We start from the raw sequence: 23,510 nt of genomic DNA on the forward strand, positions 1-23,510 counted from the left end.
CTGGAAAGATAAATAGCATTTTCAGAATATGATTTGCGTGGTGATAGGCGAGCTCACAGAGTGCTCACAGTGAGAAGAGACAGCCTGGGGTTTGATGCCAGGGATTTGCCTGGTTGAAACCAGGTGCCTGGATGGATGCATTAATCACCGGCTCCGAGGCTTTCTGGGGAACTGGAGCGTGCATGGAGTCTGACCTCAGCTAAGGGCGGTGATGCTGACCTCTTGGGCTGATTCCCTAATTGACCATGATGAAAAGCCCAGGGAATTGGATGTTCTTTCTCATGGCCAGTGTGATTTATGGGATAATCACCAGGGATGTCTGGAGCAGAAGGTTATCCTGCACACAGTCACTCCCAGTTACACGGAGCCAACAAGTTCTACACCCAGCACGACGGGAGCTGTCACTTCTTGTCCAGAAGCGAGGCCCGTGGTGGGAGAGGGGAGGTGTATGGGGCCCGATCACCTTTCAAAGATGGAAACACAGAGCCTGAGAGCGCATGTCAGTTCTTCACCTAAATGTAGAGTAGGGATCAGCATTCCTGCATTTGGTCCAGAGAACTTGGTGAGAGGACCTCTGAGCGCATGGTTGCTCTCTCTGATGATTCTAAAGGTACTGTAAGTTTCTACAGAGGCACCAACCCAAAGGACCCTGACCAGGATGGCTGCAGAGAGGTGGCATCTTGTGGGTCTGCCAATATAGGCGTTCAAGATGGTTGGGGCAACAGGTGTAGCAATGGTCAGTAACAGTGGCTGTTCCACCCTGAGGCCAATGCTTTCTTCTCTCCATCAGTCCTGATGGGTGTGTGGGGTTCTAGACACATATGTCTGTGATGGGGTCCCACCCCCAACCCAGTGTATACAAGTGAATATTCAGTGATACTCAGGACTGGTATTAAGTGGCCCTGGGAGGAAATCTTTTGATTAAGTGACTTTTATTTAAAAAAAACAAAAACAAAAACTTATAGGGGGTCCTGGGTGGCTCAGTTGGTTAAGCATCTGACTTCAGCTCAGGTCATGATCTCCTGGTCCATGGGTTTGAGCCCTGTGTCGGCTCTGTGCTGACAGATCAGAGCCTGGAGTCTGCTGTGGATTCTGTGTTTCCCTCTCTCTCTGCCCCTCCCCCGCTCATGCTCTGTCTCTCCTCTCTCTCTCTCTCTCTCTCTCTCTCTCTCTCTCTCTCTCTCAAAAATAAACATTAAGAAAACTCATAAAAACAGACTTCCTGCATGTCTACATCCACTGATACGTTCAAATATATTCACACATGCAAAAATAAACACAAGCACAAATGCTTAATGACCAAACATAGACCCAAGCACATACATCATAAACTCATGCTTGGCATGTACACTTTAGCCAGATAAGTGCATCAACTTGTCACCTACACACACACACACACACACACACACACACACACACACACACAGAGCTACACATAGCATGTACACACCTGTGACATAATTACACACACATCACAAGCACAGACACATCTTATGCTCTGAAACATAAAGATGTGCGGAAGGCAAACATAACTCACACATGTACACAGACACATCCTGTGGCCACTCGGGACATACACTGCATTCCCATGCCACAACCACACATCACCTGGCTCTCTGCTTACCTAGCTAGAGGTAGGCAGAGGTGTGGCAGTACTATTCCTTTGCCCACGGAGCTTTTTTGTGATGAAGCAGAAAGGGAAAGAAGTTGGTATGACACTAGAACCTGAATGTCCCTCCCTTCCAAGTACCCATGTCCCTCCCCATTGCCATGCTGATGCCCCTTTAAGGAATATGGTGATCCAGGGTGGCTGGGGGGATATGGGGGAGCTAAAAAAAAAAGCAGTGTGGGACACTGGGAGATAACGATTGGGAAGGAGGGAAACCTCCAGGTCCCTGCCCTTCCCCACCTGCAAAGGCCCCCACATCAGATTCCCAGGTTGAGCCCCTCCCTGGGGAGAGCCCACCTCACGAGGAGGGGATTTGATCAAAGGGCTTGTAATCAGGGATGAGGGGTGTATCCCATCACAGGGGCTTAGGCGCTGGGGGGCACATTCTGGCACCACCCAGAGGAGCTCGCTCTGGACCCCCTCCCACTCAACACAGGCAGGCTTCTGTGGCAGTTAGGAGCCCTCAGAAAGTTGCTACAGGCAGGGGCCTGGTGAGATCACCCTCTGTAAGGATGCCAGTTCGGTTTCATATATCACAACACAGCAGCCTGGTCCTAAAGCCCTAGCACTGTGGGGAGGGGAGGGGAACACAGAGGAGGGAGCTGTGGAGAAGGGGAGGGCAGTGGTGGCCTCCTGTCTTGACCATATTTTCCCCCTTTTCCCCCTCTTGGGATAAGATAACCTTTGTCTTTCCCTCAGAGGCGGCCTCTTGCTTTCGCAGAAGAGGATTTTATCATCACAGCCTCACTTCTGCCTTGCTTTCTAGAAGCTCCTTTAGAACGTGAACTCACGACAGACACACAGCACTGAGTTTCTCCAACTGCTTAGTGACTTGTCCCCTTTTCCCATCACTTGTCTTTTTGGTACTTTTGCATCCCCTCCCCATTTCTTTTCTCTCCTCTGCCTTCCTTTCTCTTTCCTCTCTTGGTCTGTATCACTGGACTTGGAAGGCAGACGGATGTGGGTTTTAATTCTTGGGCCTCTAACCACCTTCTCTGTAGCCTGAGCTCTGTGCACTGGTCTAACCTGAGTCTTGGGTGTGATGACGACCCATCGCACGGGCTGGATATTCAGGAGGATGAGTGACCTATGACAACCACCTGCCTGGCCAGGAATCTGCCCCCACTTCTGGGTTCGGTGTCCCTGTGTTTAAAGAGAAAAGGTTGTAAACACTGTCCTAGACCTGCTGTCACCCCCCTCTTTGGTCCTTGTGAGTCTTCTGCACTAAAGAGGACTACAAAATGGCATTAAAAAGGGAACTGGTAGATAAACTATATATATATAAATGTGGGGGGGGATTATACACATTCAGACATCACCCTTACCCACCCACCCACATACGTGGAACGGAGCCTATAGAGTGGCTAACAGAACAGAGTTGGCTGTCTCTTGTGATTCACTTAATATTCAAGGGTGGTCCTGGCAGTAAGCTGGAGGAATGACCTCCTTAGGGCCTTGGTCAGATTCTGACGTGTCCGTTCTTTGCCCACATGGATGAGCACCATTTGAGAGTCATGGAGACATCTCATGGGATAGGCTTGATTTTCAGGAGACTCCAGAATGCATGAGGTCAGGGCAGAGAATCAATGTACCAAATTATAGTCTACTTGGCACCCAAGCCACAGCTTGATGTCAGCTGTCTTCACCTGTGAAGTCCCTGGACCGAGGGTTTCTGTGTAGCACCACCCTGTTCCAGTTCGTCACCAGTGCCTTCACCAGCTAACTGATTCATTTTGTCATTCGCTTATCCAGGTACCCAGTCTTTTATCCATGCAGTCCTCCATCTGTGTACCTACTTCCTCCTTCATAAGATACCAGAATGCCTACTGATCGTTTACTCACCGTCCCATTCGCTCACTCACTCAGTTCCTTGTCCGTCTATGCACTCACTTCCTGTCTCTTCCGCTTATTCCACACATACTTGCTGGGTGCCCACCATCTGCCATGCACAGTGCCAGGCTCTGGGCACGGAATGTGGAGCACAGAGAGGGCTCAGGAGTTTACAGTCCGTCAGGGGAGAAAGCCGTTGATACAACAGTCACCAAGCCATGACAGATGCTGGCCTAGTGCCTGTCAGAGGGTCTGGCCTGTCAGGAAAGCAGGGAGGGCCTCTCGGAGCAGGTGGCACTTGGGTTGAGGTCCAAAGGGCCATAAGTAGTGCATTAGTTGAAGAAAAGTGTGAAGGGTCTTGAAGGCACAGCTCGGGAGGCACGTGTGCAAGCCTGGTGCGAGCAGAAAGCGAGGGGTTAAGAGGCTGTGCTGCATTCATGGGCTCACCGTGTGCTGGGCTGATGGCTTACCAGGCACTGGGCTAGGCTCACGGATGAGTCACCCTCATCCCTGCCCATCCAGGGCATCACTGTAACTGCGGAAAGGTAGGCACAGGGAGGGGGTAAGGCCGGCACTGAGAGACTCATCATTGCTCAGCAATGATGAGAGCACACTGCTCTCACTCAGGTGCAAAAATCAGGGCAGGCTGCTCAGAGGATTTGAACTGAGCCATGAAGAGCTGATGGGATTTGACCTTGAGTAGGCGGATGGGGGTGATTCAGGAGAAGGGGTGAATGGGAGCTGAGGTGTAGAGGCGAGGGGTTGTTGCAGGACTCAGATGGAAAACCTAGTGCAGTCTGGCTGGCCCACCCAAAGCGTGAAGATGGTTAATGGCAGATGAGATTGACCGGACCATGGGAGCCCACGAACGCTGGACAAAGGAGATCGCACTTTGTCCTGCTTGTGGGGAATCTTGTAAAGTTTTCAAACGAGGAAGGGCACGACCCAACTGGGCTCAGGGCCAACAAACATGGTGGTGGGCGGGTGCAGGCTAGATTGGAGACAAGAGAGCAGAGTCAGAGAGACCAGAGGCTGCCCTGCTGGAAGTTCCCTTTCTCTGACCCTCAAGGCCAGGGTGGCCCAGTCCAGAGTGACAGGGCCTGCCCTGTATGAGAGCAGCCCGTGGACATCAGGGGACTGGGGGCTGAGCTGTGGCCTCACACTGTGCTTCCCCTCAGGGTCGGAGTGTGTCGCCTCGTGCCTGGACCACAACAGCGAGTCCATCATTCTGCCAGTGAACGTGACTGTACGTGACATCCCCCACTGGCTGAACCCCACCCGGGTGGAGGTGAGTGACAGAGCCGCCCCCCGTGGCGAGGGGAGGGCAGTGACCCTGTTGGACACTCGCTATGCCCCCAGCCCGCATCAGTCCTTGTATATATGTTGAATCATTGACTTGTTGCACCTGTCGTGTGGGGTGGGAACCGTTCACAGTCAGTTCTCAAGGTCCCTCCGAAGGACCTTTTACTTCCTGCTCCACTGAATCCTGATGACAGCCTAGGAATAAGAGGACTGATGTCTCCAGTTTAGAGATGAGGAAACTGAGGCACCAAGAACCACACAGAAAGCAGAGTCAGCTCACAAACCCATGTATGTCTGACTGGGAAGTCTGTACTGGTAAGGATGGTGCAGTCTGGCTTCTCTAGACGAGCCCTTAGAAGGCCTCTCAACATTCCATGGCCTAGACTTCTGGGATCCTTCTCCACGCTTACCTCCTTGGGTGGAAAGCAGTTAATCTGCAATATGGGAATTAGTAACACCCACCGTTTATGAAGCACCCACTGTGTTCGCGTGCCCAGCACCCCGCACACAAGACTGCACTGAAACCTCAGAATCGCTGGATGGAGCAGGGGGCATGGCATCGCCTCCACCGCCTACTTTTGGACACTGAGCTCTCAGGAGTGCGAGGGCTCGAACCCAAGCCTGAGTCCAAGTGCGGTGCTCTTCCCACAGTGCCAAGCTGGCATGGTCCTGGCCAGAAGGCCACGTAGGCGCCTCCTCCTGGCACCCACTGCCATTGCCCAGGCCCGCTTTGGGGCTGGCCACTCCCCCTCGTCGCCTGATCTATGCGAAGCCCTAGAGGCTTTGCGGGACCCCACTCTTGCCCTCCAGGGCAGCGGGGATCCTGGGCCTCAGGTAGCACCGGTTCCGGGCACTGGCTCACCCTGGAGAAGGTGAAGGAGGGAGGCAGGGCGTGCAGGACGATGCTCGGCTATGTCCCTCCCGGCCAGGCTTTCTGCCCGCGGAGCGGGGAGGCCTTGCTGTCCTGCTGCAGATCTCGCTCCGGATAGCTAGGCAGAACCCGATACCAGGTGTACGGTTTCTCAAATGAGCTGAGGGCGTGATTGCGAGGGCTTACTCAGCACTCCGCCCGTGGAGCTGGCACTGGACTGGGCCGGCCTGCCCTGCTCCCCCGTGCACCCCAGCGTTCTTCTCCTTCCTCTTTCTCACCTACGGCCCTCTGCCCCACCTCCAACTGTAGTCCCTTCCTCCTGCCCCTGTCTCCGCTCTGTTTCTCTCTCGCCTCTCCCAAGACCTCTCTCGCCTTGTTCCGCCTCCCGCCCACCCGTGCTCTTGCCCCTCTATCTGCCCCTGACTCTCCCATGCATACCCGAGACAGCTCTGTCTCCCTAACCTCAAGCTTCTCATCTGTTTTCTGCCCTGAGCGTGCCTTTCCCCATCGCGAACCCAGAGTCCCCGTGTAGATTCTCACCGAATGCCCAGTGGATGCTGGTGTGCTATTACACACCCAGGGGCGCGCACAGAACCGCCAGGTCAGAATCTCAAGGAGGCTGGAGATCCAGCACAGGCCCCTGATTGTACAGATGGAGGAACTGAGCAGCAGAGAGGGAGGGGGATGAGGCCAGGGTCACGAAGGATGAGAGCTGGGATCGTGCCATGCCATGCCTCCCCTCCCTCTGCTCTGCCCTGATTCCACATACCCAAAGGCAGGGGAATCACACTCCTCCACAGAGCAGACACAGGAGACCTCCCTCATGCCCCACTACCGGAGGTCTTCCCTGTCTGGGATTCAGACCAGTTTCCCCTGGCCCGGCTCCCACTCAGGCCTTTGCTCTGCCCCCTGGGTGAATTCCCACCCTTCCCTCTGTGAGCCTGGGCACTAAAGAGTTCAGTTATAATTCACTGTGAAATAAATCCAGGGATTTGAAAGCCTGCAAGTCCCCCCCTTCCCCAGTTGCCCACCCGCTGCCTGCCTGCCTGCCCCAACCCCCACCCAGTTCCCTGGTCTGCCGGCCTTTATTGATGCTGGCCTACGGAGAGAGCCATAACGAGGTTCAGACCTCCACCGGTCTCCGGAGGCCTCATTATCCAGGAGGAAAAAAAAATGTGGTAGAAAAAGGGAGGAGGGTGAAGGGCAGAGATTGATGATTTCCAGGAATACGGCAGAAAAGCTGGCCTCTGCTGCGCCCTTGCCCCTTGTGTGACGAGAGCGACGTGGAAACAGAGCAGGCCCTGGGTAGCTCTGCTTTCTGAGGCCTGCCTCCCAGGGCCAGCACAAGGTAGATGGGTGGGGGCCAGGCTCTTTTCCAACTCCTGTCACCTTTGTCCCCGGGTGAGGACGTGCGAGGCCACGACTGATGTTTAATGGACGCCTCCTGTGAATCGGGCACTGGGTCAGCCTTTACTTACACCCGTCCCCTGACACAGTCCGTAAGGTAGGTCTTAGTGTCTCCGTTTTTCCCGGAGAGTGAATGGCATCTCAGGGATGGAAGCCACTTGCCTAAGAGAAATTGAAGAGACACCCCGGCCAGTCTAATGCAGTTTTCTCCAGCTACCCGTGCCGTCTCTGTTCAATGCATAACAATGATAATAAAGGCAAAACGTTGACCAATGGCTTGCCAGGGACTGTGCTGGTAAATAGTTAACAACTGGCCGTCTGCCACTGCCTCCACCTCCGCCCCCTAAAATAACCGTATAGAACTCTGACTTGTAGCATTTGCTAATGACAGTGGTGTAAAGATTTCCCCCCATGGCAGACGTCAGGTTCTCCAAGTTGCCCTCATCGCACACAATGTTGGGAAGGGACAGGCATTACCACCTCTCATGAGCCCACATGACAGGATCTATTTTAAGTACTTTACACGTATTGGCCTGTATGACAAGAACAGTACCCACTTAGATGAGTAGAATCTCAACACTGAGGACATGTGACCAGTGCACCAGAACAGTGGCCTTTGCAAAGGGCAGGCCCACGGTCATCTTGCTTACAACGGTACTGCCCTTAGTGCTGAGTACACAGTGGGTTTCGCTAAATACTTAATGGTTGCAGGGTCAGGTGACCAAGGTTCTAGTGTAAACCCAGGCATCTTCTTGCTGTGTGTCCTTGGACAAATCCTATCATTTCTATAAGCTTCAGTTTCCCCAACTGTGGAATGAGACATAGTCCTGGATCAAGAGTCACAAACTCGGGGTGCCTGGGTGGCGCAGTCGGTTAAGCGTCCGACTTCAGCCAGGTCACGATCTCGCGGTCCGTGAGTTCGAGCCCCGCATCGGGCTCTGGGCTGATGGCTCAGAGCCTGGAGCCTGTTTCCGATTCTGTGTCTCCCTCTCTCTCTGCCCCTCCCCCGTTCGTGCTCTGTCTCTCTCTGTCCCAAAAATAAATAAACGTTGAAAAAAAAAAATTAAAAAAAAAAAAAAAAAGAGTCACAAACTCAAACACCCACAGGAACCAGGCAGGCAGGATAAATGGGTGAAGCAGGCCAGGCCTATCGTTCTGTATATTAAATACCTAGTCATATTATTCATAGTAGTAGCAATGTTTTACTCTACGTATTTCAGACAGACAGACTTAAAGAAAATATATCAAATGCCCGTGTACATACTATCCAACTTAAGAAATAAGAATTTTTAAATACAGCTGGAAGTTTTTCTTACTGATATTTAACATATATGCTGACCCTTAGCAAGAGATTTGAGAAATTTGTATGTTTGCGGCCACTCCTGAAACCACTACCCAGGTCAGGGTCTGTGACTCCCCAAAGATCATCCCCTCCCCATGCCAGGCAATGGCTGCACCAATGAGATAACTTCTACTGGGGGTTTCTTATTCCTTTTTATTGAGGTATAATTGACATATAAAATTATATTAGTTTCAGGTGTACTAAAATGTTTAGTTTTACTTTCAAAAACAAGAACACTGTGTCCCTTCATTTTTTTTTAAAGTTCTTTCCTTTGAAAGCCCCCACTCCCCCACCCCCACCCCCCACTTTTGGAAGTGACAGGGATATGGAAGATAGGGAGAAATCTTCCTCTCCTCTAATAAATGAGATGATACAAACTCAATGAAAGATGGAAATGTCTCTTGGCTCCGGTGCTGGAGAGACTGCAGGCAATGGTAGAGACAGTGGTGAACTCTGGAAAACATCCTGCTTCCCAAGAGGGCTCTCTAGCCAAGTGTGGCAGTGTGGAAATGTATGCCTAGTACGGCTAGAGTTTCCACTTTTTCTTGAGAAAAAATAAGAAATCTGGAGTCTTTAAAATGTAAAATCTCTTAATTTTTTAAAAAATACTGGCAAATAATTTTGACTTCTGTTAAGCACTTTGTGTGCCAAACCGAACATTTCTGTGGGTTGTGTAGCCTGGAAGCCGTTGGCTTGCAACCTTTGGATGAGATAGACTCCCAGCCCTGGGCATCTGGAATTCTGGGTGGCATTCTCTGTCACCAGCCCCAAAGGAGCACCTCTAATCTGCCCTGCACCTTGACTGGGTCACAGCAAATGTAGTTCACAACCTCAGAGGCTTGTAATTCTTCTAGGTACTTGAGATCTTGGATTTTATAATGGCTTCTGGAAAAAAAAAAAAAAGGATGGAAGGAGGGAGGAAAGGGAGGAGAAGAAGAAAAGGATGGAGGAACTTAAGGGAAAGAAAGGAAGTCATCATTTATTGAAGGCATCATTTATATAGGCATGGTTTGTTAGGCAGGTCAATAAATGCCACCTCATTTTGTCTCCACCATACCCCAGTGAGATCAGTAGGGTCACCATTTTACCCATGAGGAAGCTGAGGTTCTGAGGGATTGTCACTGCCCAATTCACATAACTAATGTGGTTCAATCAGAATTTGAACCCAGCGCTAATTCTCCTGCATTTCATCATGCAAGGCAACCACCTTCCACATTATAAATCATAATTCAACACTTGCAGATAAAGGATGCAGAATTCTGTCCTTGGAAGAGAAGGCAGCACTGTGGGAAACCCTGTCAAGAGTCCACAAGGCAGAGATAGAATGGTTCTGAGTGGACATGAAGTCCAGTCTATCTGATGTATGGATGGAGATATTGTGTGCCCTGGAGGTGAAGCCCATGGACGGAGAGATGTGTCAGGGATCCAGTGATTTCTCATTCACTCATGGATACTCCCATGCATCCACTCACTTGCTCATTGGTTCATTCACTCATTCAAAAACATTGATTATGCCCTTCTAAATGGCAGGCAGTCCTCAAACACCAGGCATTCAGGGGTGGAAAATGCCTCAACTTTTAAAGAAATCCAGAAGCTCCAGAACTGCTAACAAAAGGCAAAAATAACTTAAATGGTAGAATTCACTCACAGTAAGGCTTGTAAATCAAGGACAGAATTAAGGAGAAAAGAAGGCTCATTCTAGAAGGTATTAGGAGGGGTATCTGATCTGAGCCTTAGGATGGGGAGGCTTTCTTAAGATGCTTTCTCACAGGTCTTCAGCACTGCCTGGGACCCATCTTCTCTGGGACTCATCTTTGAGACAGTCCTCCCCCACCTCTTTGTCTCATAGCCTCTCCACCTTTCTGAATCTTGGTCTTTCCGTCAGTCGAAAGAGTCAACTATTTTATACTCACAGTTTTGGGGGCTAGGACACCGTAAGTGAGAATGTGGGGTTCCAAGTATAGACCTGGAAATCAGAGAGCCGTGGGCTTAATTCCTGACCGTCATTGCCTCTGTGTATGGTTGGGAGCAAGTTGTTTAACTCCTCTGTGCTCTGTTTCCTCCTGTGTAAACCAGACTCAAAAATAGTAGCACGCTCATAGTTATGGTGAGAATTAAGTAGATGAAGCCTTAAGCACAGGGAGTGTGTTGATGAGGACGAGGATAATGATGGCAGGGTAGGTGCCTGTGCTTTGCTGATGATGAGGTGACGACAGTAGTGCCGGTGGGTGCTAATGATGGCAGTGGTGGTAGCACTGGTGGCCTGGGTGTTGATGCTGACGGTCACTACACCAGGAAGACAGGGCGCTCTATTCTTCCTAGGCATACCCACCGTTGTCCAGGTAGGAAACGAAAGCCATCTTACAAAACCTGGTCTGAAACCTGGCCTGCCTCTCACTGGCATCCAGAGGAACAAGGCTGACGTTTGCGGGGCCCCATCTGGGATCTCCCACTTTGTGGTGTAAATAGCCTAGCCTTCCCTTCAGCTCCTACCCCTTACCCGCTTCCCAGTTCTCCTCACATACAGAGAGGTCCTGTGGTGAGACAGGTAGGGCGTGCAGCCCAAAGGAATAGTGGAAAATCCAAAAGCCTTGGAAAGATAAATAGGCTCCTGCGGATAGTATAAAAGTCCTTTCTCTGAACACACGTCAGGTAAACCTCAACTGACAGAAACTTGTACAACCACACCACGACACTCCTACAGACGGATTAAATTAGCTCTCAGATAAACAGGGGGAGGGATGGGCATCAAATCCCTCGTGGATCCTAACCCCGCTGTTTTCTATGACTCGAGCCGTTACCGAGTGCCCCTCCAAGCAACCCTGTTTTTTGGCTGGGGACAGACCCTCAGACCCAGAGATGAAAACCTGGATAAGGTGTCCCAGAGAAGGAAAGCAGGTGATTCTCCCCACTTCTGGCCCTGGGGCCAGGAAGCACAGGGCACCGAAGTAGCTGGAAGCTGCAAGAAAGGAACCCTGGACCTACTCACATTCCTTCATTTGGCCAACGTGTTTGCTGTGCTCCAGGCCTGGTCCTTGGGAGAGACAGAGATGTCTAAACCCAGGTCCTCGGTTAACCATTCCCATACCACTTATCTCAGTGCATCATCACAACAAGCTTATGACATGATTTTCAGGACCCATTTCACAGGCAGGAGAACCAAGCCTCAGAGTGGAAATTAAAGCAAATTCAAGTTGAATTGCATCCACATCTGACTTACCTCAAAGCCCAATGTCCTTCCCATATATCACCTTTTCTAGGTGTAATGGGAGAAGGTAGACAGGGACAGTAGGGGCAGTAGGAGACTACGTAGTAGACTTCACCTTGCATGATTGATGGTCCCATCCTCAAGTTACGTTGTTTGTGCAAGACCTTAATTTAATTCCACCTACACTAAACTGGTCCTGTAAACTAAACACCATGGTAGGCTTTGTAAGGGCTCTTCTGATACTCTAGAAGAGAGGAAGCCAAGTAAAGAAAATACAGCCTATTGATAAAATCATCTCGATTTTGAGATGTGGCCATTCATTTATAGCAAAAATATTTCGTGGCATCCTCCATGTGCCAGACGCCATGTGCCACGATCCAAGGGTGAACCAGAGATGAGGTGTGGCAGAGAAGAAAGGCACCAACCCAGTCTTAGCCAGATCTTGGAGTCATGTGATTCCCTTTGTTCCAAGCTCACCAAGAAACCTAATTCCAGTTGGGTTCCCACAAAGGTCTGTCTTCATGGAGAAAAATGGGTTAGTCACATGGTTTTCTGTATTCTGGCCCATTTGACTGTTCATTTCTTAACTAAAATTAATCAACTGGCACCCATCCAGGAGAGCGAGCCCTTATCTTATAGACTTCCATGGCTGGTCCCTCACACAATTACCTCTCGTTGCAAATCTGAGCATTGCCTCCAGGTTATTTTTATTTCATTTTTTACAGAAATCATTGTAATTTTGGCGTGAAATGTAAGGCATCTATGGCAGAATAGAGAAAGGAGCTTCTGGGATCATTATGTTAGCCCCATTCCTAATGTTATTTACCTTTCTCGTTTTAGCTTTCTTTTTTCACCTCCTTTAAGAATTATCCTCCTATTGGGTTTTATGTTACGAGCTGCCTTAAATAATTTCCAAAACAAGTGCTTGCTTCCAAATCCCAGTTTCTTCACTAAACAGTTATGCAGCCAGGGGAATTTATTCTCCTTATGACCCGAGATTGATGCCCACCTCACCTCATGACGAGTAATAAATAAGATAATGCATAAAGTAATTAGTACGGATATACTCAATATATTTTAGTTGTCATCGTCATAGTAATAATTATTATTAAAGGAGGCTATAAATAAATGCATATATGCATACCTATAAGCTCTGAGGGGGTTGGGGAAGGCACCACAGAGGAAGTAAGTCCTGAGCAGCAGTTTAAAAGATAACTGAAGATTCTCCAGGAGGCAAGATGGGGAAGGGCATTTCAGTGAAGGAGAACAGCCAGAACAAAGTCACAGGGGTGTGGGAGTACGGACAATGTCAGGGGATTGTGAGCGGGCCCATATGGCATGGCGGCAGGTGGAGGCAGGGAGGGTTCTCTGTGTCTCCAAGGGTTCTGAACCAGCCCACTGCTCTCAAACTGTAGTATATGTCAGAACCATCTGGCAGGCTTGTTTTTAAAATGTGGAGTCCCAGGCCCTGGCCCTGGAGGTTGGGATGCATTAGATCCAAAGCAGCTCTGAAAAATCTGCCTTCTTAATGTGCTCCCTCAGTGCCCCTGATGAAGATGGTCCTCAGCACATGCTTTGGGAAACCCTGCTCCACACTGCTCTCCCATCTTCCTGCTAGAGCCAGATATCCACTCTGCCTCATCCGCTTCCTCCCTCCACCCTCCCTCCACCAGCCAAGAATTTCCTGAAGAGCCTTTCTAATCGCGTCTTCATCCTCCCAATTCTGTTTCTCTCCAACCCCTATTCCTGCCAGGAAAATACAGAATCATGACACCTACAGCAAAGACATATTATTGTGATCTTATGATTCCTGTTATTTACAAGTACCTGGGCAAATTATTCATCTAAATGCCAGGGTGAAATCAGGGCTTGGAAGATCCAAGAAGAGGTGGGGTGGTTGAATGTGAGATCACTGAAGAGATGACTTCCTTCTAGCCTCAAACCCATCTGACCACTCTCTCCCTCTCTCTGCAGAGAGTTGTCTGCACAGCTGGTCTCAAGTGGTATCCTCACCCTGCTCTGATTCATTGTGTCAAAGGCTGTGAGGTGAGTCCCTAAAAATGATCCTGCTGTTGTTATCATCATTCATTATTATTGTATATTAATCATGGCTGTCATTTGCTGTACCTACTAAGTGCTGTAACTATCCTTTTTAATAGACTTCTTGGACAGAGATGAGCAATCCGATTTTACAGATGGTGGAACTGAGGCACAGTTCAACAAACATACTCAAAAATACATTTAATGGATAACAGAATTGCGATTCCAAGCCAGGTTTTTCTGCTTCCTAAGCCTGTATTCAACATAATACTGCATGTGTAAAAGGGAGGGAGGCCATATTGATTTTGCATCTTTAATATGCCAGGCACATTACCCAGATTATCACATTTAACCTTTACAGAACCACAGGAAGCATTTTTTTTTCTTTCTAATTCCTACTTTACTGCTGACCATTAGTTAAAGATCACTTCCTTTTGCTACATGTTTGTCATTCACTTATTCTTCGACCCCAGAATTAATATGGACATCTTAGACCCGACCACAGGCTGAAAGTGGAAAATCCTCTCTGACTTCGCAGTTGAACTGTTCCCTGGAGTTTGAAATGATGATCTGTCTCTGTCTCAGTGACAAACCTAGGGAGGGACAGGGTACTTAGGATGTCATGTGTATTCTTAAGGGGGCACTGTCTATGGAACTAAGAGATATTTCTGTGGACCCCAAGTCCTTTGTGGTTCTTCTCAGCTGACAGTGAAAAGGAGGCCCCAAATTCCATCCAGGTGGATTAACACTTATCTGCGGTGCCCCCAGAGCCCAGTCAGGAAAATGCAGGTGAAAAGGACTATATTGTGTTTTAGAAAACAATCTCTCAAATATTTTGAGAGAGAGAATGGGAAGGGCAGAGAGAAATGGGGAGAGAGAATCCCAAGCAGTCTCCACGCCCAGTGTGGAGCCCAACCCAGGACTGGAACTCGGGAACCACGAACCTTGAGATCATGACCTGAGCTGAAATCAAGAGTTGGACACTTAAGTGACTGAGCCATCCAGGTGCCCCATAGAAAACTTTGTATTTGATGAAATTCTTAGAATGTCAGAGCCAGAAATGCTCTTCTAGATGATCTAAACCTGACTTTTTATTTTATTTATTTATTTAAAAATTTTTTTTTTAATGTTTATTTATTTTTTTGAGAGAGACAGAGACAGAATGCAAGTGGGTTAGGGGCAGAGAGAGAGGGAGACACAGAAGCAGAAGCAGGCTCCAGGCTCTGAGCTGTCAGCGCAGAGCCGGATGCGGGGCTCGAACTCACAAACCGTGAGATCGTGACCTGAGCGGAAGTCGGACGCTCAACCGACTGAGCCACCCAGGCGCCCCTGACTTTTTATTTTAAAGATGAGGAAACTGGGACCTAGATAGTAGCCAAATCTAAAATTTGATGAAATGCCAAAATTGGAAGGGTTCTTAGTATGATCTAATTTAGTGTGATCTACTCAATGCTTATATGGAGTGGAAAATGAGGGTCAGAGAGGGGATGGACTGCCCAAAGTTGCACAGCATAAAAGCCACAGAACCAAAGCATGAACCTGGGTCTCCTGACTCCAGCCCAGTGCTTTTTCTCCTCCACTAGGCCACCTCCCACCCATGAAACACCTCGGAACTGCAAGTGTCACAGGACAGTCCCTGAGTCACACTTTTGTTTCTGTGTATTGGTTAGGAGCTCCCTATAGCATCTTCTCAGGGCACTTGACACTGTAGTCTTTAAGAACCTCCATTCTTCCAAGATTCAGCCAGGAATGGCAAAATCAAGGCCAAGGCCCAGGCCCTGTGGCTGTTGCTTCCTTCCATCTCTCTGGATCGGTCCAGGGCTTTGCGAAAAGGAAGCTTGGATTACCTGGGCACTTGTTCTGCTGAGTTGGCGGTCTGGGCAGCCAGTGTGACAGCAGAATTCGATCCCTCCTTTGACTCAGCACTGGGGCCTAGGAGACCCTCACCTGTCAGGCTCCGAGCACTGCCAGTGATGCTTATCGCCTTTGCCCTTGTAGGTGCTCCTCCTCTCCTTTACTCCTCAGCTTAGAGCTAATAGTTTGCCTCTTACCTGGGGCTGAAAACAATGCCTGGAAGAGATACAAATGCTGGGCCCAGGAAGGAGCCATCAACCTGGAGTGTCTAGAGGTAGCCAAGACTGAGAAAGGGTTTTGAGACTCCTGAGCCCTCTACCCACCCCCCTGCCCCCACCGTATCCAAAGTGGTCATTCACTCACTCATGCGTCAGAGCTTCACTGATGCCTGTTATGTGCCCAGCACTACTCTGCATTCTGGGAACACCATGATCTTAGTCAAGTGAAAATAGTAACTATGCTCTTCCTGACTCATCTGTGGTATCTTCTTGCCCCTTGTCCATCCGTGTATCCGTTCCTGAGGTTTTACTCAGTAAACATGTAAGGAATGTATATTTGATACAGTTTTGCTCAAATTGCCACACGTTTTGCTAGAAAATCTAGGACGCAAAAATAAATGACACACATTCCCATCCATCAGGAACTCATAGTGTAGTAAAGGAGATAGACAGTTAAAGAGAGAATTCTGAAAGATGTACCAAGAGCTGTATCCAAAACAAGTACAAGAAGCTGTAGAAACACAGAATATCCGGGGGGAATTAAAGAAGGCATTTTGGAGGGATGAGGTTTGAACTAGATCCTGAAGGTTGAATTCCTCACCTGAACATATTAGTAATAGTAGTAGCCATGAGAAATACCAGCGATGGAAAAAAAAAAAATCTCTAAGTAGTGAAGTTTTTCACATGTTATTTGCTGTCTCTAGAAAGTCTCCCTTCTCCACTCTCATCTAATTAACCCCTGCATGTCTTCGGATCCCAGCCAAAACGTCATTTCCTTAGGGACACCTTCACAGAGCTCCCTGATTAGGTTCAGTCCTCTTTAACAACATCACGTACCTTTCCTCCATAGGTCTTATCAGAGTTGAAATTGGCAATTAGATGTGTGATTATTTGATTAAAGCTTGCCTGCTCACTGAAGTGTAAGGTCTGGAGGAGTAGGAGCTCGATCTATATTGACTCACTATTATGTCTTTTTCTTTAGCATAGTGTATCACACATCGTAAGCATTCAGTAAATATGGTTAAATACAAGATGGATGCGTAGATGGGTGGACAGATGCACGGATGTGCCGCAGGAAAGGACACACAGCTAGTGATGAGACTGGAGATTTTTTCAGGGGCTAAATGATAATAATAATAATAACAACAACAACGACAACAACAATAATGATAATAGTTAAAAGAACCAGTTTTGTTTATTTATTTTTTCTTCTTCTTTCCTAGCGACTCCTTTACCAAACCAGTTCCTTTTATTCTAAGGAAGGTGCCTTAGGTTTCCTTCCTTCCTGTATTTGATATAAGAAAGACCCTAAAGATCAGAGCCCATAGGCAGGTCTCCTAAGGCACAGAGAAGAACCAAGGGCTTATCCTTTGTTGTTTGTGCCTCTCAGCTCAAATATGAATGTGATAACGTGTTCGTTACGGCAAGTGCACAGCAGAGCCACACTTGTTTTCATAGCCATGCACCTGTGCACACATACATCTGAGAACAGCTCTTGCCTGTTCTTGGTTCTGTCTTGCTAAGATGCTTTTAGACCCTAACAGGAGAGTGAGGAAATGGAATCTGGCATCATGAGTTGGGGGCGCAAAGGCTTTGTGAATTTGGGGCAGAGATGCAAAAGCCAGGGATGCCACGGGGGTGGGGGTGACTCTTTGTGGAGCTCAGTTCTCCCCATAACAGTCAGGATGCAAAGGAGAGACCATTGGATCAGAGGGGTTGTGTTGAGATGCAATGGTCTTAGCCAACTGATGACACCTTTCCCATCAGTGAGTCACTGAGCATTAGAGCACCCACCCTGAACTTTAATTAGAGTGGTTTTACTTTCAACTGCTTTCTATAGTAAAGGGTCATATGGTATTGTTTTTGGTGGGGCAAGGGGTATGCTTATTGTTTTGAGAAATCAGTGGACCTAGCCTACCTCCCTGTTTCATTGTGCTAGGAGTCTTGAGGCCCAGTGAAGATAACCCAGTTAACCAAAATCACCAAGTAACCCCTCCAGTTCACTGGGGTTTGTTAGACTAGAGCCCAGATTTTCCAAACCCCTGACAACTGCATTTCCACTATGCCAATGCAATCTATTCAATTTCATAAACATCTCTAAGAGCCAAAGTTGTGCCCAGCATTAAAATAGGCGATAGGGAGACAAAGATGAACTGGATGTTGCCCACATCTTCAATGAGCTCACACAGTCTTACACCAGCTACATGTTCATAAACAGAAAACAGTGGCTAAGTGCTCAGATGGGGAATAAAAAAAGTGTTAGGGGGTTTGCAGGTACTCCTGACTTTCCTATAAGATTTCCCTGGGTTCAGATCAGTAATGACTTAACTCTGTCATCTTTTCCTGATTTTTGTAGCACCACAGAGTTGGAGGAGCACAGGGAAGAAAAGCAGCAAATCAGTATGTGCTAGATATAGGCTAGAATGGCAAAGAAAAAAATATGAAGCCAATTTAGATTTAAATCACTGCTCTGCCCTGCCAGTGTGATCTTGGCTGGGCACTTTTCTTGCTCTGAGCCTCAGAATCATCTGAAAAGAGGGAAGAGCAAAGCTTACCTCACATGTTGTTTGGAGAACAAAGACAACAAACACATAAAGCACGTGACGTTAAGTACATCTGTACTCCAGTGCTAGAGGAGAGGGAGCCCACAATCACATACGGACAATTGTGCCAAATTCCTATGAATTCTTACTTTTGATCTTTACAATTCTGGGTAGATTGCATTCAGCTTATATTTTATTAGAAATCGTGTGTCTAATTACCTACTACTAGGAAAAGTAGGGGGGAGGTGCTCAAATTTTCTAATCTTTTCATGAAGTAAAATGAGTCCTGCTTTGGAAAGATGTAAGTGATCTATCCTGTGGCTTTGCATACTCCTACAAGTGTGTCCACCAGCATAACCATAATTTAGTCCGGGAAAACTCAGCTAGATTAGTCTTTAAAAATGGTAGAAGCGATAACTGGTCTAAGAGGGTGTTGGGACTTGAAGCCAGGTAGGCTGTCTGCAGAGGTTTTTAAAAGGTTGAGAGATAACTAGACAACCGCAGGGCCATCGCTCACCCACTCAGGATGCTAACAGGCCTTCTTCCCTTCTGCCTCTCTCCCCCTTTGTAGCCCTTCATGGGAGACAATTACTGTGATGCCATCAACAACCGGGCTTTCTGCAACTACGATGGTGGGGACTGCTGTGCCTCTACGGTGAAGACCAAAAAGGTAGGCCCCTGGGCACCGCCTCCTGCAGGCCTGCCCAGCTTCCCAGCCAGGATCACCCTACATGCTGGATAACCTAGTGCCTTGGTTGTGTCAGCACTTGCTCACAAGCTGTACTGTACTGTATTTATTTATTTTTTTTTATTCTTTTAGGCAGTAGTTGAGCTAATGTCATGTGCTGGGCCTTGAGCTAGGTGGGAAGGTTCATGGATGATCTTTGCAGATGTGGTTCCTTACCCTCAAAGCTTAGAGCCAGGTATGGAAGCAGACAAATACAAGAGTCATCAATACTTTGGGATGAGGAGGATAGAGCACTTTGAGGCCCCAGGCCAGGGGTTGGAGAAGGCTCTACAGAGGAATCAGCATGGAGGCTGAAACTTGAGAGATAAAGAGAAGGATCAGGGAGGTGGCCAGGAAAAGAATTCCTGGGGCATGTAAAATCCTAGAGAGAAGTTGCATTTTTAGGCTGTATGGCTAAAATCTAGGGGAAGAGAGAAGATGGGACATTTCTACCAAGGTAAGTCATAGCCTTTGATTATTCTCTAATCTCTTGTTTCTCACATCTAATTTTTATAAAATTAGCAGGGGTGGTCTTGGTTGTGATTTTCTTCCTTGGCATATTAAGATGTAATAGGAGTGATTCAGGTGTTTGTAGTAAAACCTGAATATTTGACTATCACGTGTATCTACCAGTCACAGAAGAGTGGCCACCTCCACTTTCTTCCTGATGAGCGCTGGGGAAGAGGTGGGTCCACCAGGGCAACCCAAGTTGAGAGCACTCTTGTGATGAATATGTTCATGGGAAGCTATTTCTGTTTTTATATTCATCAATACTCTGAGCCAAAAAATCATTTGAGCTCATCTCTCTCTCTTTAAAGAAGGGAGAACTTTGTTCCTAAGACGGGTCAGTCAGTCTTAGCTGACGAGGTGTCTGTGATCGTGTGGTCCAAACTTTTCATTTCATAATGGGGCACTGAGGCCCATAGAGGAGGAATGATTTGTCTATGGTGGCAGAGGGAGTGATAGACACAGAGCAAGGCTCCTGGCTTGCTAATTAAATACCTTTATATTGTACCATCCTTAAAAGAATTAGTTCCTTTAAGAAGGATGCTCTGACCCTAGAATGCACGGATAAACAGGGTAAGACCCAAGGAACACACTCAAACTCCATTTTTTGGTTGATGACTAGGGCTGCTGGGGCTCTCTGGGATCAGCCAGTCTTGTAGGGGCAACGTTTCAGGATGCCTGCCCTTCTTTTCTGTTTTAAACACTGAAGGTAAACACTTTCTGCCCGAATACAGTTGAATAAAATTCATTGTCTATTAATGAATTTTCTATTAATGAATTTGTTTTGTATTTATTCACTCATTTCTATTCATTAGTAGAAAGTGAATTTTATTTTTCTCCCGGGTACGAAACAATACATATTCTACTTTTTGGAAAATCCAGAAAGTAGAACACCACCATCACTGCTGATCTTACAACCCAAAACAGCCATTGCTTTCCTTCTGGAGTATTTTGTGTGTGTGTTTAAGTGTGTGGGTATTTGCGCCTGTGTATATGTCACTGCATTTCCAGCTTGCAATCTTGTTTTGTTTTTACTTAGCACAGGAAATCTTACACGTAAGAATATGGTCTGACATTATTACAAATTTCCCAGCCATAGTTTTTCCTCTGTTATTATTTATCACAGGGTTGTGATGTATTGTAATTTGTGTAACCATTCCCCTCTGGCTATTATTTTTAACTCTTGGGTTCAGTTTCTCACAACGATAAATAATGATGCTTGTGAATATATTTGCAGGTAAATATTTTTCTAGCTCTTATTATTCCTTCACAATTGATTTTTAGAATCGAAAGGACTAGGATAAGAGGTGCGAGCATTTATAAGGCTCTTGATACATGTTGCCAAATGAATAGCATACAATAGTGTCAATTTCACTTGTTGGAATGAGCCATTTGCGAAAGTGAATGGACAATGAAGTTTGTGTTTTAAATAGAAGTTTGTGTAGAATTATGACACATCATTCATGTGACACCATCAGCTGGAGTAAGAGCAGCTCCGATGAAAAGAATTTTCCTACCAACTATAACTTATATACAAAAACATAAAAAAAAACTAATTTATTTTTATTGGGAAACTTCCTTAAATGGATTGCTGTTTCTACAGAGTGCATGGTAGGAACATGAAGTCATGAGACTGGGGTTCAGGTGCAGATTCCAAATTATTACAGTCACTTGCAAAAATATATGCATGTACACCATATGGCCACTTTGGCTCTCTGTTCCTATACTGGGTTCGGGTGCAACAATTTCAGACATCAGGGCCCTTAGGTGAGTGCTGCCTCTCTAGTGAGAGACCCAGAGTTCGTTCTTTGGCAGTTCTGCATATGCTTCATAGTCATTGCTTTTCCACCCACGTTATGTATGTAATTTTGGCCTTTTGTGTTAAAAGATCCCCTTCTTGCACTTTAAACTGGTGATCCTTCTTGTCGGCCAAGTTTCCTTCGTTCAGTGAGACGCATGTTCCTTGAGCATTTGTGTGGGCCCAGCACTGTACCGGACTGTGTGCACTTTCCAGAGTCCAGATAGACTGACACCTGCCCTTGTGAAGCGCACAGTCTATTAAGGGAGCCAGGTGTTAAGCAGTGAGGTATACAACCACACCTCGTGGTGCTTTTGTGCAAGGGCAGTAAAGGACAGGTGCAGGATCTTTTGGAGAGCAGCGTGAAGGTGAGAGAAAGCTGCTTTGGAGGTGACATTTACATGGAGCCCTGGAGAATGAGCAGCTCTCCTGGAGGAGGTGAGCAGTGGTGGAAGACAGGATGGAGAGGGCTGTAAGAACCATGTGGGGAGCATGGGTTACAGAGCCTGACCTTCTCTTCTGGCGCACAGGGCTTTGCCATAGTTGTTCCTTGTTAGCAGCGTTTGGTGCTTTCTTCACATTGGGGATTCCTGGAAGTCTGACTTCTGGAGGAGAAGCGTGTCTCAAATTAAACTCACACTTCCTACAATTTAAATTCCCCAATTTAACTTCTAAGTAAACTCCAGCTTCTTGAATGCATTAACACTCTCTCGTACACACCCAACTCTGCTTCCTGCAGTAGACTGGGTTCTAGAGACAGCAGGTGGAGAAACAGAGGATGAAAAAGATACCCCTAAGTGAACTGTCCCCTCTGTCAGACATCCTGCCAGACACGTGTCCTCTGTGACCTTCTTTAATCCCCATGTCAGCTCTGACAGGTCACTATTACCTCTGCTGCACAGGTGAAGCAGTTTGGGCCCCAAGCACCAACAGGACTTTTGCTTGAGGTCACTTGGCCACAACTGCTGAGGCCCAAATTCGAACCCAGTTCTCCCTGACTCACGAGCCCAGCTCTTGCTCCTGCACGGGGCTGAGTCCTCAGTGCGCATGAGCGTGACCATCCCAGTTCTTGTTGGAGACAATTCACCATGAACCCCGACTGCCAGGGAACCTTGGACGTGGGACTCCTCCCCTTGGCCAAGGTGAAAGCAGCCTTTCCCAGCAGTGAAGACAGGGTGGGGAGTCATCGAGGCTCCCAGCCTTGCCAGCCATCCCTGACGTCCCAGACAGCAGTTTCCTCTGAGTGGAAAAAAGTCCTGGTTTCTGTCTCCAGCTTCCACAGCAGGAAGCCTCTGATGGCAGGAGAGGGGCCAGAGGCTGGCTTCCTTCCTCTCATTCCCTGCCCCTTACTGGTGGCCTTGTTTCATTCCTACCTGAACTCTTGGCCCCAGCCACCCATCGTGGGGAGTTCCCTGCCCACAAGCACCCAGCCTAGCATTCAGGAACTTACTTCATGCACCTTCCTCAATTACAGTAATTCCATTAATGGTGCACATTAATGGTGCCTTGTCAGGGTTAGAGTCTCTGCATATTATCTCCCTTCGAGATACCCAATAAGATAGACTCTGTTGAAGCTCAGAGAGGGTGAACTCACTTTTACAAGGTGACACAGCCGCGGGTAAGAGTCAGGATTTCCTTACTCCAAACAATCGTCATTACTATTTTTTGAGAGCTTATGATTTGCCAAGCATAGTGGTGATCGTTTTTGCACGTGTCATCTCATTTCATCACGCAGCAGCCCCATTGTAGGTGTTGTCTTGTTATGCTCTTCTTGTAGACAATGCAGCTGAGGCTGAGAAGGGCCAAGGTCCCACAGCCAGCAAGTGGTAGGACTGAGATGCAAATCTCGTGAGTCTGGTCTGTGAGGCATCTGCCCCTAACCCCTGTTCTGAACATCTAGAGGTAATGAGCTTGCGGCTTCCCCCCTTCCCCTGGCGGGTGGGCTTCTTCCTTCCTAGTGCTCCTAGAGAGCTGTCCTGGGTATGAACTTAAGACCCATGGGTAAGCAAGCATTCAGCACCTTCTCCCACATTTCCTTCTAGCCAACTCTCTACCGAACCCTCTTCCCAGTCACCAGGCCTGGGGACTCCTGGTCAGATGGCCCAGAATGTCAGTCTGCTCCCTCCATCCTTCCTCCCTTTGTCTGTCTGTCCAGACACCAGCTATTCCCCACATCTGCCTTGTGGGGTGACAT

The 23,510-nt window shown here is 47.8% G+C and overlaps 1 protein-coding gene across 1 annotated transcript in view; it reads left to right on the plus strand.

Annotated features, from left to right (window-relative positions):
* Nucleotides 1-23,510, plus strand: part of PAPPA (pappalysin 1) — a 244,964-nt gene that overhangs the window by 207,655 nt on the left and 13,799 nt on the right. Inside the window, exons 19-21 of the mRNA XM_045469597.1 lie at nt 4,678-4,787; nt 13,604-13,675; nt 18,856-18,954. Coding sequence (XP_045325553.1) covers nt 4,678-4,787; nt 13,604-13,675; nt 18,856-18,954 — 281 coding nt within the window. The remainder of the gene's footprint in view (nt 1-4,677; nt 4,788-13,603; nt 13,676-18,855; nt 18,955-23,510) is intronic.

This window comes from Leopardus geoffroyi, chromosome D4 (genome assembly GCF_018350155.1).
Source record: "Leopardus geoffroyi isolate Oge1 chromosome D4, O.geoffroyi_Oge1_pat1.0, whole genome shotgun sequence".
Taxonomy (NCBI): Eukaryota; Metazoa; Chordata; class Mammalia; order Carnivora; family Felidae; genus Leopardus; species Leopardus geoffroyi.